The sequence below is a fragment of the Pongo pygmaeus genome, chromosome 5 (genome assembly GCF_028885625.2).
Source record: "Pongo pygmaeus isolate AG05252 chromosome 5, NHGRI_mPonPyg2-v2.0_pri, whole genome shotgun sequence".
Taxonomy (NCBI): domain Eukaryota; kingdom Metazoa; phylum Chordata; class Mammalia; order Primates; family Hominidae; genus Pongo; species Pongo pygmaeus.
The window spans coordinates 107,812,690-107,830,334 of record NC_072378.2 but is presented as its reverse complement, the minus strand read 5'-3'; the positions used below and the strand labels follow the sequence as shown (position 1 = coordinate 107,830,334).

The following is a 17,645-nucleotide window of genomic DNA, read 5'->3' as shown; positions in this document are numbered from 1 at the left end:
ATAGTAGAGTTTTTGGGGATATGTGTGGGAAATATAGTTTTAAAAATTAAATAATTGCAAAAACATGTATTTAGTACCATTTATTGAAAAAATACTTTTTCAAAAGTGCTTTCTAGTGTAAAGAGGATATATTTGTTCTTGCCTTTAAAAAAATAAGTCTCTTTAGTGTGGTTAGGAATACTAGTTTTCATTATTTTTTTCAGGCAGACATTGATCATACAGGTAAAATCTTGTGAATGTAAGGTTTGCACAGTTTAATAGGGTGACAGAACCCTATTTTTATGTCACTGTGAGACAGCTGTGTTATGGTAGGTCTCACATTATACTGTGTTTTCAAAAACCTGGGTTTGAAGCTTAGTGTGCAAATGCAGGTGTTGTGTGGGTTTGGGTATTTTATTTTATTTCTGAACCTCAGTTTCTTTTTTTTTTTTGAGATGGGGTCTCACTCTGTTGCCCTGAAGTGCAGTGGTACGATCTGGGCTCACTGCAACCTCCGCCTCCCAGGCTCAAGCTATCCTCCACCTCAGCCTCCCGACTAGCTGAGACTACAGGCGTGCATCATCACGCCTGGCTAATTTTTGTATTTTTTGTAGAGACAGGGTTTTGTCATGTTGCCCGGCTGGTCTCGAATTCCTGAGCTCATGCCATCCGCCTACCTTGGCCTCCCAAAGTGATGGGATTACAGGCATGAGCCACCAACCCTGGCTAAACCTCAGTTTCTGAAAGTGGAAATACTTTGTAGAGCTATTTTAAGGATTAAATGAATTAATTGTTAAAAGCATCTACTGGAGAGCCTTATACAGAGTAGTCAATCAGTTATTTTTTTAACAAATTTAAAATATAATATGCTTGAAATACTGAAGTGCCAAACTAATTTGGGTAAGCTAAGTTTTGCTGTTTTCATTAACATAGAACTTGATTTTTATTTTTTGCTGTTTTTTTTTCCTTCCATCTTAACAGTTTTAGATGATGAAGATAGCAACAACATCACAGTAGGATCCTTAGTTACAGTGTTGGTTAAGTTGACAAGGCAAACAATGGCTGTAAGTAGTCTATCTGTATTTTTATGCTTTAAGAGTTGTGTGTCAAGGCTTTTATATTTATTTCCCTCATTCTCAAAGTCAAAACTGTTGTAATACCAAGATCTGATTTTGCAAATTCTATTAACTCTTTTGAAATTTTAAATTAATTTTCATGAGACAGTTTTCACATACACTAAAAAAACCTGGAAAATAATCCTTTGTGTGATAGTTTAATTCTCTATAAAACATAATCATAACAAAGTAATGTGGATATAGTTCTTGAGCTGTGAAGTGCTATACAGAAGTTGTTACTGATGAGAATTTCATCACCTATTCCTTTTTAGTCAGTTCTATAGAGAATTGACTCTTTTATTTTTCATTTCAAAATTTAAGAATTACAATAAAAATGACATTTTTTTTTCCTGATAATGTGAAACATTTATGTTGTCTGGAAAAAATTTAAGCAATGCAGAAAAGTATAGGAACAAATTAAAACTACCTAAAATTCCACCACTTCGAGATGATTCATTTTGAGGCTCATCCCTGTATGTAGCCTAATGCATGTATACCTGTAGAGCTAAATGATGTTTTTGTCATGGATCCCTTCTCTCTCCCATTTCCTTCTTTCCTTCCTTCCTTCCTTCCTTCCTTCCCTCCCTCCCTCCCTCCCTCCCTCCATCTCTCCCTCCCTCCCTCCCTTCCTTCTTTTTTTTTTCTTTTTTGATGGAATTTCACCCTTGTTTCCCAGACTGGAGTGCAATGGCGTGATCTTGGCTCACTGCAACCTCCATCTCCTGGGTTCAAGTGATTCTCCTGCCTCAGCCTCCCGAGTAGCTGGGATTACAGGCACATGCCACCACACCTGGCTAATTTTTGTGTTTTTAGTAGAGATGGGGTTTCACCATGTTGACCAGGCTGGTCTTGGACTCCTTAACTCAGGTGATCCACCTGCCTTGGCCTCCCAAAGTTCTGGGATTACAGGCGTGAGCTACCGCGCTCAGCCCGTCTCTCTCATTTTCTTTAGGAAAACCCCTTGTCAGCCTCAAATGACCAGAATGCATAATCTTGTTGTTGTGTGTCTTCTGTCTTTCTCCATGCTCATATTTACCATCTGGATCTTTATAGTGCATACGTACATATATGCACTTAAATGTAGATTGGTACTTGTCTCATGCTTTTTTGTTAAATCCAGTCCAATCATTTTGCATATATTTCCTTCATCTTTTTTTTGAGATGGAGTCTAGCTAGCTCTGTCACCCAGGCTGGAATGCAGTGGTACAATCTCGGCTCACTGCAACCTCTGCCTCCCAGGTTCAAGTGATTCTTCTGCCTCAGTCTCTCCCTAGTAGCTGGAATTACAGGCACGTGCCACCACGCCCGGCTAATTTTTGTATTTTTAGTAGAGATGGGGTTTCACTGTGTTGGCCAGGCTGGTCCTGAAATCCTGACCTCAAGTGATCCACCTACCTTGGCCTCCCAACATGCTGGGGTTGCAGACATGAGCAATTGCGCCCGGCCTATTTTATTTTTTGTTGAGACATGGTCTCACTGTGTTACCCAGGCTTGAGTGCAGTGGTGCAGTCTCGGCTCACTGCAACGTCCGCCTCCTAGGCTCAAATGATTCTCCTACCTCAGCCTCCTGAGTAGCTGGGATCACAGGTGTGCACCACCATGTCCAGCCAATTTTTTGTATTTTTAGTAGAAATGGGGTTTCTCCATGTTGCCCAGGCTGGTCTTGAATGCCTGTCCTCAAGTGATATGTCCCCCTCAGCCTCCCAAAGTGCTGGGATTACAGGCATGAGCCACCATGCCTGGCCTAATTTTTTTTTTTTTTAATAGAGGTACGGGTCTCTGTAGGCTGCCCAGCTGGTCTCAAACTCCTGGGCTCAAAGGATCCTCCTGCCTTGGCCTCACAAAGTGCTGGGATTACAGGCATGAGCCACCATGCCTGGCTTTCAGTTTCTATTATTTATATTTTCTCCTGAGTCAACTGGTAGAGACTGTAGTATTTTGACTCAATTTATTCAACTAGTGGTAGATTTTAGCTTCCTTCTCTGAGGTTTTTGAGCATCTGCAAGAAATACATGCCACATTTATATCCCATGCCTAAAATTGCTGGTAGGAAAAACATAATATTTTTTTTTTCTTAGAGAGATGGGGGGTCTCACTGTGTTGGCCAGGTTGGTCTTGAACTCCTGACCTCAAGTGATCCTACCATTTCAGCCTCCTAAAGTGCTGGGATTACAGGTGTGAGCCACCAAGCCCGGCCTGAAAATCACGTTTTGTAGTAGGATATATTGAATCAAAGATGTTGGTTTTACTATAGCAAGTGATAAGGAAGCATTTGTTGTGGACTCTAGGTGAGAGAGCTGCCTCCTGGGAGAAGAGGAACTGAAACCAATGCTAAAATTGAGTTTAGAATCCAAATCTAGACTACCCATATCCTTTGGACTTCCCAGCCTGAAAAATGAGCAAAAATTTGGTCTTGAACTATTGACATTTCTGGAGTAATTGGTAGAAAAAGAATGGAACTGCCCTGGAGTAAAGAAAAGAATTGTTTTTATCTTCCCATTCTTGTATGAACTGTACCTTGGAATAATCAAGTATCAGAACCCAGCTAATAAGTGAAAGGAGGAAGTTATGATATGATTAGACTAGGGAGTGGCAACCTTTTTCTTTAAACGTCCAGATAGTAAATATTTTAGGTTTTATAAGTCATACAGTGTTTGTAGCAACTACTGAACTTACAGATGGGTGTGGTCATGTTCCAGTAAAGCTTTGTTTTAAAAAGCAGGTGGCAGGGCAGGCACAGTGGCACAGCCACTTGGAAGGCTGAGGTGGGAGGATCCTTTGAGCTCAGGAGTTCAAGACCAGCCTGGGCAACATAACAAGACCACTGTCTGTTTTAAAAAAAAAAGGCAAGTGGTGTGGACTGTTCAGAGTTGACTCCTGAATTAGGCTGTTTTTATTGTATAGAGCCTAACAATTATAACTGTTTTTACTTGTTAGCTTTAATAATTCTAGGGAGTTTATTAAACACAGCCTGCATGTCGTCTTCTAGTATAGATGCTTACTGGGACTTAAATCCTAAATTTATTGGTTCTGTACTGATTCTAAATGGATTGTATGGTTGATGGATATAGCTTTAGGATATGTGGATTTTCTTGGTGGTTTTTTTTTTTTAGTAGATAATGGGGTCTCGCTCTGTTGCCCATCTTAGTCTCAAACTCCTGGGGTCAAGCTATGCTCCTGCCTTGGCCTCCCAAAGTGCTGAGATTATAGGCATGAGCCACCGTGCTCCACCTGTGATGATTCAGTTCTTAGTCTCAGGTCTCAGGTCCAATAAGCAGTATCACTGACAATAGTGAATAAACTAATACTAGTCTCAAGCGTTTTTTTTGTTGTTGTTATTTTGCACATCACACTGACATATTGTCAAGGTTTTAATGCAGAAAATAGTATATATTCTCATAACATTAAAATACTCAATGTTTGCTTGCTATTAGAATAAAAGTGAAATTTTAGAAAAATATTTTTACTGTATGTATCCTTACTGCATTTGTAAACTTGAGTAGACTGTACTTAAACTTGTTCAAGACAGATGTGAGATACTTTAGAAGGTATCTACCTGCATAGGCACACATTCATCAGCTAGTAATTGCTAAACGTTTCCTTCTTCCTCAATTGTAGCCAGTTAAAAATACTTAATAAAAATGCAGTTTGAAAGATTGCTTTGTTTGTCTGAAAGATAAATATAGGTTGACAGATTTTGTATTTCTCTTCTTGCCGCCCCCCCAGGAAGTATTTGAAAAGGAGCAGTCCATCTGTGCTGCAGAGGAACAGCCAGCAGAAGATGGGGTAAAAACTTGGGTTTCCGAACCTATTTTTCCTAGTGAAAGAAATATTTTATTTACTTTTCCAATTGACTTATATTGCTCTGGGAGAGTAATTCAGTTTAGCTATTTCCACCTAAAAATTACTACAACCTTCAATTGAATCTGTTGCTATAACTTACGAGTGTGACGTGTTATGATTCACAGCAGGGTGAAACTAACAAGAACAGGACAAAAGGAGGATGGCAACAGAAGAGTAAAGGACCCAAGAAAACTGCTAAATCAAAAAAAAAGAAACCTTTAAAAAAAAAACCTACACCTGTGCTATTACCACAGTCAAAGCAACAGAAACAAAAGCAGGCAAATGGAGTCGTTGGGAATGTAAGTTTATTATTATCGTTATTATCATTATTAAGCTAAAATATACAAACACTAAAATGTTCAAATCTTAACGTGTACAGCTTCAGAAGTTTTACATATTTATGCACCCGTGGTACCCTAGAAAGCTCCCTTGTGCCCTTCTCAGTCAATGAGCCCTCTATCCATCTCCCCATCCCTCTACCTCCCACTATTCTGTCTGTAATCGCCATAGATTAGTTTTGCCTATTCTTAAAGGTCATATAAGTGTCATATTTTATGTGTGGCTCCTTTCATTCAGCATTATGTTCATGATAATCCCTCTGTATTGTTTGTAGCAGTAGTTCATTCTGTGTGTGTGTGTGTGTGTGTGTGTGTGTGTGTGTGTGTGTGTGTATAGTATTTCATTGTATGAATATGCCACATTTACCTGTTTTGTGGTGATTCGACGTTTGGATTGTTTGTAGTTCTTAACCTAATATGAATAAAGGGTGCTATGCTTATTCTTATACATGGCATTTTGTGGACAGCCATTTTCCACCTAGCAGTGGAATTGCTAGATTATAAAGTAGGTGCATGCTTAACTCATTAAAAGAGCCTGTTTTCCAAAGTTGTACCATTTTATGCTCCTACCTACAATGTGTGAGAGTCTTGTTCTACCTACTCACCAACACTTGGTTTTACCAGTCTTTTAGCCATTTGGCAGATCTGTAGTGATATCTCTTTATGTGGTTTTTGTTTGCATTTACCTGTTGGCTAATGATGATGAACACCGTTTCATATGCTTGCTGGCCATTTGGATAACTTCTTTTTCTCTTGGGTTGTTTGTCTTGTTACTGAAATTGTAGGAATTCTGTATATATTCTGGATAAGAGTCCTACATTTTTACTCTTATTAGTAGCTTCTAATGTTTGTTATTTTAATGAGGTCAATTTCATTAGTCTCTTTTTTTCATCAGTGAGGTCATCTTTCATCAATGGCTAATGCTTCTGTGTCTTAAAAATTAAGACATCCTCTCTGTTCCAAAGTCATGGAGGTATTTTTCTGTTTTCTTCTGGAAACATTATTACCTTAGTTGATAAACCTATCTTGAATTAACTTTTCATTAATGGTGCAAGGTAGGGGATACGAACCACTTATACCATCACCATTCATTGAAAAGGTCATTCTTTCCTCAGTAAATTGTAATAGCACTTTGTTGTAAAACAGATGATGCTGAGCTCAGCAAGGCTGCTGCGGCCAGATTGCCTCCTCTCTGGGCAGGGCATCTCTGAAAAAAAGGCAGCAGCCCCAGTCAGGGAATTATAGATAAAACCCCACCTCCCTGGGACAGAGCACCTGGGGGAAGGGGAAGTTGTGGGCACAGCTTCAGCAGGCTTAAACATCCCTACCTGGCAGCTCTGAAGACAGCAGCAGATCTACCAGCACAGCATTCGAGCTCTGATAAGGGACAGACTGCCTCCTCAAGTGGGTCCCTGACTCCCATGAATCCTGACTGGGAGACATCTCCCACAACAGACACCTCATACAGGAGAGCTGGCTGGCATCTGGCGAGTGCCCCTCTGGGATGAAGCTTCCAGAGGAAGGAACAGGCAGCAATCTTTGCTGGTCTGCAGCCTCTGCTCGTGATACCCAGGCAAACAGGGTCTGGAGTGGACCTCCAGCAAACTCCAGCAGACCTGCAGCAGAGGGGCCTGACTGTTAGAAGGAAAACTAACAAAAAGAAAGGAATGGTATCAACACCAACAAAAAGGACGTCCACTCAGAGACCCCATCCGAAGGTCACTGACTTCAAAGACCAAAGGTAGATAAATCCACGCAGATGGGGAGAAATCAGCCCAAAAAGGCTGAAAATTCCAAAAACCAGAACACCTCTTCTCCAAAGGATCACAACTCCTCACCAGCAAGGGAACAAAACTGGATGGAGAATGAATGTGACTAACTGACAGAAGTAGGTTTCAGAAGGTGGGTAATAACAAACTCCTCCAAGCTAAAGGAGCATGTTCTAACCCAATGCAAGGAAGCTAAGAACCTTGAAAAAGACGAATTGCTAACTAGAATAACCAGTTTAGAGAAGAACATAAATGATGCGATGGAGCTGAAAAACACAGCACGAGAACTTCGTGAAGCATACACAAGTATCAATAGCCATATTGATCAAGCAGAAGAAAGGATATCAGAGATTGAAGATCAACTCGATGAAATAAAGCGAGAAAACAAGATTAGAGAAAAAAGAGTGAAAAGTAACGAAGAAAGCCTGCAAGAAGTGTGGGACTATGTGAAAAGACCAAATCTATGTTTGATTGGTATACCTGAAAGTGACGGGGAGAATGGAACCAAATTGGAAAATACTCTTCAGGACATTATCCAGGAGAAATTCCCCAACCTAGCAAGGTCAACATTCAAATTCAGGAAATACAGAGAACACCACAAAGATATTCCTCGAGAAGAGCAACCCTGAGACACATAACCGTCAGATTCACCAAGGTTGAAATGAAGGAAAAAATGTTAAAGGGAGCCAGAGAGAAAAATTGGGTTACCCACAAAGGGAAGCCCATCAGACTAACAGCAGATCTCTTGGCAGAAACCCTACAAGCCAGAAGAGAGTGGGGCCTGATATTCAACATTCTTAAAGAAAAGAATTTTCAACCCAGAATTTAATATCCAGCCAAACTAAGCTTCATAAGCGAAGGAGAAATAAAATCCTTTACAGACAAGGAAATGCGGAGGGATTTTGTCACCACCAGGCCTGCCCTTGGAGAGTTCCTGAAGGAAGCACTAAACATGGAAAGGAACAACTGGTACCAGCCACTGCAAAAACATACCAAATTGTAAAGATCATCAATGCTGTGAAGAAACTGCATAAACTAAGGGGCAGAATAACGAGCTAGCATCATAATGGCAGGATCATATTCACACATAACAATATTAACCTTAAATGTAAATGGGCTAAATGCCCCAATTAAAAGACACAGACTGGCAAATTGGATAAACAGTCAAGACCCATCGGTGTACTGTATTCAGGAGACCCATCTCATGTGCAAAGACACATATAGGCTTAAAATAAAGAGATGGAGGAATATTTACCAAGCAAATGGAAAGCAAAAAAAAAGCAAGGTTTGTAATCCTAGTCTCTGATAAAACAGACTTTAAACCAACAAAGATCAAAAAAGACAAAGAAAGGCATTACATAATGGTAAAGGGATCAATGCAACAAGAAGAGCTAACTATCCTAAATATATATGCACCCAATACAGGAGTACCCAGATTCATAAAGCAAGTTCTTAGAGATCTACAAAGGGGCTTAGACTCCCACACAATAACAGTGGGAGACTTTAACACCCCACTGTCAATGTTAGACAGAAAATTAACAAGGATATCCAGGACTTGAACTCAGCTCTGGACCAAGCGGACCTAATAGACATCTACAGAACTCTCCTGCCCAAATCGACAGAAAACACATTCTTCTCAGCACCACATTGCGCTTATTCCAAAATTGACAGCATAATTGGAAGTAAAACACTCCTCAGCAAATGTAAAAGAACAGAAATTATAACAAACTGTCTCTCAGACCACAGTGTAATCAAACTAGGACTCAGGATTAAGAAACTCGCTCAGAACTCCACAACTACATGGAAACTGAACAACCTGCTCCTGAATGACTACTGGGTAAATAACGAAATGAAGGCAGAAATAAAGATATTCTTTGAAACCAATGAGAACAAAGACATAACGTACCAGAATCTCCGGGACACATTTGAAGCAGTGTGTAGAGGGAAATTTATATCACTAAATGCCCACAAGAGAAAGCAGGAAAGATCTAAAATCGACACCCTAACATCACAAAAGAACTAGAGAAGCAAGAGCAAACAAATTCAAAAGCTAGCAGAAGACAAGAAATAACTAAGAGCAGAACTGAAGGAGATAGAGACACAAAAAGCCCTTCAAAAAAATCAATGAATCCAAGGAGCTAGTTTTTTGAAAAGATCAACAAAATAGACCACTAGCCAGACTAATACAGAATAAAAGAGAGAAGAATCAAATAGATGCAACAAAAAAAGATAAAGGGGATGTCACCACCGATCCCACAGAAATACAAACTACCATCAGAGAATGCTATAAACACCTCTACATAAATAAACTAGAAAATCTAGAAGAAATGGATAAATTCCTGAACACATACACCCTCCCAGGACTAAACCATTAAGAAGTCGAATCCCTGACTAGATCAATAACAAGCTCTGAAATTGAGGCAGCAATTAATACCCTACCAACCAAAAAAAGTCCAGGACCAGACGGTTTCACGGCCAAATTCTACCAGAGGTACAAAGAGGATCTGGTACCATTCCTTCTGAAACTACTCCAAACAACAGAAAAAGAGGGAATCCTCCCTAACTCATTTTATGAGGCCAGCATCATCCTGATACCAAAACCTGGCAGAGACACAACAAAAAAAGAAAATTTCAGGCCAATATCCCTGATGAACATTGATGCGAAAATCCTCAATAAAATACTGGCACACCGAATCCAGCAGCATATCAGAAAGTTCATCCACCACGATCAAGTTGGCTTCATCCCTGGGATGCAAGGCTGGTTCAACATACGCAAATCAATAAATGTAATCCATAACATAAACAGAACCAATGACAAAAACCACATGATTATCTCAATAGATGCAGAAAAGGCCTTCAACAAAATTCAACAGCCCTTCATGCTAAAAACTCTCCGTAAACTAGGCATTGATGGAATGTACCTCAAAATAAGAGCTATTTATGACAAACCCACAGCCAGTATCGTACTGAATGGGCAAAAACTGGAAGCCTTCTCTTTGAAAACCAGCACAAGACAAGGATGCCCTCTCTCACCACTCCTATTCAACATAGTATTGGAAGTTCTGGCCAGGGCAGTCAGGCAAGAGAAAGAAATAAAGAGTATTCAGTTAGGAAAAGAGGAAGTCACATTGTATTTGTTTGCAGATGACATGATTGTATATTTAGAAAACCCCATCATCTCAGCCCAAAATCTCGTTAAGCTGATAAGCAACTTCAGCTGAGTCTTAGGATACAAAATCAATGTGCAAAAATCACAAGCATTCCTATACACCAATAACTACAAACAGAGAGCCAAATCATGAGTGAATTCCCATTCACAGTTGCCACAAAGAGAATAAAATACCTAGGAATACAACTTACAAGGGATGTGAAGGACCTCTTCAAGGAGAACTACAAACCCCACTGCTCAAGGAAATGAGAGAGGACACAAACAAATGGAAAACATTCCATGCTCATGGATAGGAAGAATCAGTATTGTCAAAATGGCCACACTCCCCAAAGTAATTTATAGATTCAATGCTATCCCGATCAAGCTACCATTGACTTTCTTCACAGAACTGGAAAAAACTACTTTAAATTTCATATGGAACCAAAAAAGAGCCCGCATAGCCAAGACAATCTTAAGCAAAAAGAACAAAGCTGGAGGCATCACACTACCTGACTTCAAACTGTGCTACAAGGTTACAGTAACCAAAACAGCATGGTACTCGTACCAAAACGGATATGTAGACCAATGGAACAGAACAGAGGCCTCAGAAATAATGCCACACATCTACAACCATCTGATCTTTGTCAAACCTGTTAAAAACAAGCAATGGGGAAAGGATTCCCTATTTAATAAATGGTATTGGGAAAACTGGCTAGCCATATGCAGAAAGCAGGAACTGGATCCCTTCCTTACACCTTATACAAAAATTAACTCAAGGTGGATTAAAGACTTAAGACTTAAAACCATAAAAACCCTAGAAGAAAACCTAGGCAATACCACTCAGGACATAGGAATGGGCAAAGATTTCATGACTAAAACACTAAAAGCAATGGCAACAAAAGCCAAAATAGACAGATGGGATCTGATTGAACTAAAGAGCTTCTGCACAGCAAAAACAAAACAAACAAAAAAAACCCAAAAAACTATCATCAGAGTGAACAGGCAACCCACAGAATGGGAGAAAGTTTTTATAATCTATCCATCTGACACAGGGCTGATAGCCAGAATCTACAAAGAAAATAAACAGATTTACAAGAAAAAAACAAACAATTCCATCAAAAAGTGGGCAAAGGATATGAACAGACACTTTTCAAAAGAAGACATTTATGCAGGCAACAAACATATGAAGAAAAGCTCATCATCACTGGTCATTAGAGAAATGCAAATCAAAACCAAAATGAGATACCATCTCACGCCAGTTAGAAGAGCAGTCATTAAAAAGTCAGGAAACAACAGATGTTGGAGAGGATGTGGAGAAATAGAAACACTTTTACACTGTTGGTGGGACTGTAAACTAGTTCAGCCATTGTGGAAGACAGTGTGGCGATTCCTCAAGGATCTAGAACTAGGAATACTTGACCCAGCGATCCCATTACTGGGTATATACCCAAAGGATTATAAATCATTCTACTATAAAGACACATACACACGTATGTTTATTGCGGCACCATTCACAATAGCAAAGACTTGGAACCAACCCAAGTGTCCATCAATGATAGACTGGATAAAGAAAATGTGGCACATACACACCATGGAATACTATGCAGCCATAAAAAAGAATGAGTTCATGTCCTTTGCAGGAACATAGATGACGTTGGAAACCATCATTCTCAGCAAACTAACACAAGAACAGAAATCCAAACACCGCCATGTTCTCACTCATAAGTGGGAGTTGAACAATGAGAACACATGGACACAGGGAGGGGAACGTCACACACTGGGGCCTGTCGGCTGGTGGTGGGCTAGGGGAGGGATTGCTGGTGGGTTGATGGGTGCAGCAAACCACCATGGCATGTGTATACCTATGTAACAAACCTGCGTGTTCTGCACATGTACCCCAGAACGTTAAGTATAATTAAAAAAAAAAACAAAACAGATGATACTGTAGGTCTGTTTATGGACTCTCTAGTTCATTCTATTGATTATTTGTCTATTCTTATGCCAGTGCCATACAGTTTTAATTGTTGTAGCTTTATGTTAAGTCTTAAAATATGGTAGTGTAAGTGCTCCAACTCTCTATTTTACTGATCAAAATTTTCTTAACTGTTTTAATTCCTTTACGTTTCCTGCCAATTTTTAGAATAAGCTTAACAATTTCCCCCCTAAAAAGCTGCTGAAATTTACATTGGTATTGCATTGAATCCATGGTTCATTATGGGGAGAATTGACATGTTAACAATACTGAGTCTTGTTATTCATGATTGTGGTTTATCTTCATTAATTTGGATCTTCCCTAATTTTTCTCAGCAGTGTTTTGTAATTTCCAGTGGCAGAGGTATGGCACATCTTTCGTTAGATTTACTCCTTTGTATTTGATCCTTTCTGGTATTACTGTAAATGTCATTAAAATTTTTATTCGGTGTTTGTTGCTGGTGTATAGAAATAGTTGCTTCTAAATATTGACCTTGTATCAGAGAGTCTTATTGGCAATAATTCTAACTATTTGTAGACATTTTAATAAAGATTTTCTACATATACAATGTTGCCATCTGTGAATAAAGACAGTTTTACTTTTTTCTTTTTAATCTTTATGCCCTTTCTTTCTTCCTTTCTGCCTCACTGTGCTGGCTAGAACTTTCAGTGTAACATTGATTCAGAGTGATGATGATAGGAACCTTGTCTTATTTTTGGTCTTAGGAAGAAAGCAAACATTATTTTCCACTAAATGTGATGTTAGGTGTAAGTTTTTTGTAGCTATTCTTTGTCAGGTTAAGGAAATGTTTCCTTTTATTTCCAGTTTGCTGAGCATTTTTATCACTAGCAGATAGTGAATTTCATTAAAGGTTTTTTTTTCCACTTTTTTCCTTTCTGTTGAATTAGATTGATGGATTTAAAAAATTTGAAACCATCCCTGCATTCCTGGAACAAATATCATTTGGTCATAACTTAGTATCCTTTTTTATATTTATCTGGATTTTACTGTATTTTCTTTGGATTCTCACATCTATTTTTAAGAGCAAATATTGGTTTGACATTCTCTTTTTTTGTGATATCCTTGTCAGGTTTTGTATCAGATTTATGCTGGCATTATTAATCAAGCTAGGAAGTATTCCCTTTTTTGCTCAGAAGAATTTGTGTAAGCTTTGATTTGTTTTTTAGTCTCTGGAAGAATTCTCCAGGGAAACCATCTGGGCCTGGAGTTTTTAAAGGGAGTTATTCGTGGAGTTTATTTCTTTAATATATATTCTGCATTTTTCTTATTGATTTTAGCAAATTGTGTTTTTCAGGGAATTTGTCTATTTCCTCTTAATTATTAAATTTGTTGGCATAACATTCATAATTTTCTTTTAATATCTGTTGGATATAGTTACGCCTCTTTTGTTCCTAATATTGGTAATTTTTATTCTTTTTTTTTTCTTGATCATTCTTTCCTAGGGGTTTAATCAATTTTGTTAGCCTTTTCAAAGAACCAACTTTTGAGTTTCTTTTTCTGTATCTCTCTCTCCTGTTTTTTTTTTTTTTTTTTTTTTGAGACAGAGTCATGCTCTGTTACCCAGGCAGTGGCTCACTGCAACCTCCGCCTACCAAGTTCAAGCGATTCTCCTGCCTCAGCCTCCCAAGTAGCTAAGATTACAGGCATGTGCCACCATGCCCAGCTATTTTTTTGTTTGTTGGTTGGTTTGTTTTTTGTATTTTTAGTAGGGACGGGGTTTCACCATGTTGGTCAGGCTGGTCTCAAACTCCTGACCTTAAATTATCCACCTGCCTCAGCCTCCCAAAGTGCTGGGATTATAGGCATGAGCCACCACGTCCCACCTATTTCTGCTTTCTTTGCATTTAATTTGCTGTTCTTAATTCTTAAAGTGAGCTAGTATTTTGCTGGAGATATTGCCTTTCCTTACTGCATCATACCCTGTTAGTTAAAGAAAGTGATTCTGTACTTCCAAAGGAGTACTTTTCTTTCTTTCTTTTTTTTTTTGAGATAGGGTCTTGCTCTGTCACCCAGACTGAAGTGCTGTGGCATGGTCATGGCTTACTGCAGCCTTAAACTCCTGGGCTCAAGTGATTCTCCCACCTCAACCTCCCAACTAGCTGGGACTACAGATGTGTACCACCATGCCTAGTGATATATATACATATATATATATGTGTGTGTATATATATATGTGTGTATATATATATTTATTTCATTTATTTATTTATTTTTAAGGGATCAGGTCTTGCTATGTTGCCCAGGCTGGTTTGAACTCCTGGCCTAAAGCAGTCTTCTTGCCTCTGCCTTCCAAAGTGCTAGGATTACATGCATGAGTCGCTGTGGCTGGCCCCAAAATTATACTTTTCTATAAACTACCTGTTTCCTTAAATAAAATATGATTGATGTTTTTGAAAGCAGAACCATCTTAGCCTTTGTGTTATTGGGCTTTGCAAATAGAAATACTTTTATTTGACAAATTATGAAGAATGAATAAAATAACTAACAATAGACAGACTAGCCAGATATTAAACTCTTTAGTCTGACTCCCACATCTTTATAAGTAGGAATGTTTATAATTTTAAAAAATTGTATATGAATAGTGAAATTGTCATCGAGTCAGTTTAGTTAAATTGACAATAAGTTAACTTCAGGGATTCAGATTGATATGTGCTCATTGAGATATGCAGAATCTTTGTGTTTGCCTTTTCCTTTTAGGAAGCTGCAGTAAAGGAAGATGAAGAAGAAGTTTCAGATAAGGGCAGTGATTCTGAAGAAGAAGAAACCAATAGAGATTCCCAAAGTGAGAAAGATGATGGTAGTGACAGAGACTCTGATAGAGAGCAAGATGAAAAACAAAACAAAGATGATGAAGCAGTAAGCCTTATAGGTTTAAATAATTGGAATTATACATCTGATGATAGCTTTGGGTTTTGTTGTTGTTCATTTGTTTGCTTGCTCGCTTGCTTGCTTTAAATAATATCTGTATATTTTATAATTTTATTACTTTGAAGAACGTTTTTAAGGAATGGTAGTCAAGGTTATACAGAAAAATGATTTCTAACAAGGATTGGAAATCCTCATTTTCTTAAGTATTAAATTGTTAGGTAGAGTAGGACCTGGGTTTGAGGTTAGGTCAGTTGGTCTCATAAGGGGATTTTCAGTGTTGGGGATATCTCTGGGAATATGCGTAAGGAAAGGTGTTTGTGAAATGCACAGTGCTTACTTGGAAGGCTGTGTCACAAGCTCCAGTTCATGTTTACTGTAGAGAAACGGTACTGTGGACCCTGATGTCAAGAGGTTGGTTAAGGGAAAAGCTAACATTTATAGAATACCACCTTGTTTCATGGGTGTATATAAGATATATTAAGGACAGGGAAAGTCTATACAGAATTTATTAATATGGTGTAAAAGTATAGAGTATAGAAGAAAAATCTCATGGCATTAAGTTGCACATGATTTATGGGAGAATTATAGAGAAGAATGTGGTCCATAGAGGCTCACTGCAAATAAACTGCTCAGCCATTTCTTTTAGGTTTGTTAGCGTTGTTCTTTTTGAGTGGCCGTTGATCTAAAAGTAACACTGTAGTTTGGGAGATAAAAAGGGATTACCTGAATAGCCTCAGAGGCAAAAGGGGAGGCCAAAAAAAGAGGCAGAGGTAAAGGGCGAAGGATAAAAGTATAAGGGGTAATAACACACTTGTCCTTGGGAATGGTAGAAAACAAAGATGTCTATTGTTAGCATTTGCAGGGCTTTGGCTGTTTTTGTACTTGGATAATTAAATTGATTGCCAGGAAACTAAAATCTGTCAAATACATTATATCCCTGGCCTGACTTTGAGAAAGAATTGACATATTCCTAAGTATATTAGGGTTAGTAGCAGTGACTCTTAGGGTTTTGACAGACAAATGTCTTCATATGACCAAAAATACATTCGTTAAATCAACAAATCATTATTTATTATCTATCACATCCCAAGGCTGTCTAAGATTAGAGATAATACAAAACCAAATGTGAAACAGCTTCAGCTCTTGAATGATATGTAGGCTAGTGGGGCAGGCAGATTTGTAAATAAATACTATAGTACATATGAAATTATACACATCTTATGCAAGGTATGTAAGGAGGGAGTCATCAGTTCAGTCCTGAGGTAGAAGGAAATTTATGGGAGGCTTTACTCAGGAGTTCATACTTTGGGCTTTAGTTGGTCCTAAATAATAATGAGTAGGCAGAGAAAGGGAGAAATCAAAGTCCAAACAGGATTTAGGAGGAGTGAAATAGTTTGGTAAGTTCAGAGAAGTGTAGGTAGTTTGAAATGACTAGAATAAAAAGCACAAGGAGGGAGACAGTGACAGGAGACCAAAGAGAGGCAGGCTAGGGTCAGATAATGAACGGCTATGTAGTTGATACTACAGTGGTTAGATTTAATATATTTAAAAAGGCATTGTAAGGATGAGCAGGGAGATGATCAGATTTGTGAGACTGAACTTGTTCTAATCCTAAGTAGTTAATTAGCATTGTCAGGAGTAATACCTGGAAATCCTCAAAGTGATAAAACACATACTAGATTTTAAATATTTTAATTTTTTTGTTTACTAGGAGTGGCAAGAATTACAACAAAGCATACAGCGAAAAGAGAGAGCTCTATTGGAAACCAAATCAAAAATAACACATCCTGTGTATAGCCTTTACTTTCCTGAGGTGAGTTATATACAGGCTACTGTGTTCCTTATTCCATTCACTTTCTCCTCAGGGATTTGTCAGTTGACTTTTAGCCCTCTGTCGTGTATATTAGTTCATATGTGCTAAATGTGGTCTATCCTGAGAGGCCATATTTTTAAAGGGAATATTACAATAGGTATTATACTTAGTTGAACGTGTTGCTTATAAAAGAGATTGTTAGCTTCTTAAGTATTTCTGTGGTTTTCTTTGCTTCTGTCTTTTTTGTGCCCTGATTACTGAGTGTTATGTGTAATGGTGATTTCTCATTAGCAGATTAGGCAGTCATCATCAGACAAATGCATATTTTGCCTTTGAATACTTAACTATTATGAATCTCTCACCTCTGCCAAGTTTTAAATTGGATGAAAAAATTCTTAAATTTTCTCTGTGAGGATCCTGCTGGCGACATGGAACCATTAGAATTGCTCTGACCCTGGTCATTGTTGTCCCAGTCCATGGAAATGTGTGAGCCCATGGCTGTGGGACCAACTGTGTTCTTGGCTCTAATAAATAAAGTTCCATAAGAGCTTGATCATAACTGAGCCCCGGGCTCAGGACAGGTCATTACAGTGCTGTTTGTTGCCTTGTCCTTGTTTACTTTGTAATTGCAGCCTGCTCAACTTTCGATCTCCTTGATAGCCTGTGTTGTTCATCTTTCAAATTACCTTGGGATTCCCTTGACATTTTGCATTAAGAGTATGATTCTGTCTGGAGCAGAGGTCAAGAACTGGTTCCCCCAGTTCGGGAAACTGTTCCAC

General features: G+C 38.5%; 1 protein-coding gene across 3 annotated transcripts in view; it reads left to right on the top strand.

The window, feature by feature from the left end:
• SEC63 (SEC63 homolog, protein translocation regulator) overlaps window positions 1-17,645 on the top strand; it is an 82,761-nt gene that overhangs the window by 55,650 nt on the left and 9,466 nt on the right. For all 3 annotated transcript variants that reach the window (XM_054489975.2, XM_063667049.1, XM_054489977.2), the window contains 5 exons: window positions 961-1,043; window positions 4,821-4,880; window positions 5,063-5,236; window positions 14,883-15,041; window positions 16,765-16,866. In XM_054489975.2, the coding sequence (XP_054345950.1) occupies window positions 961-1,043; window positions 4,821-4,880; window positions 5,063-5,236; window positions 14,883-15,041; window positions 16,765-16,866 (578 nt within the window). The remainder of the gene's footprint in view (window positions 1-960; window positions 1,044-4,820; window positions 4,881-5,062; window positions 5,237-14,882; window positions 15,042-16,764; window positions 16,867-17,645) is intronic.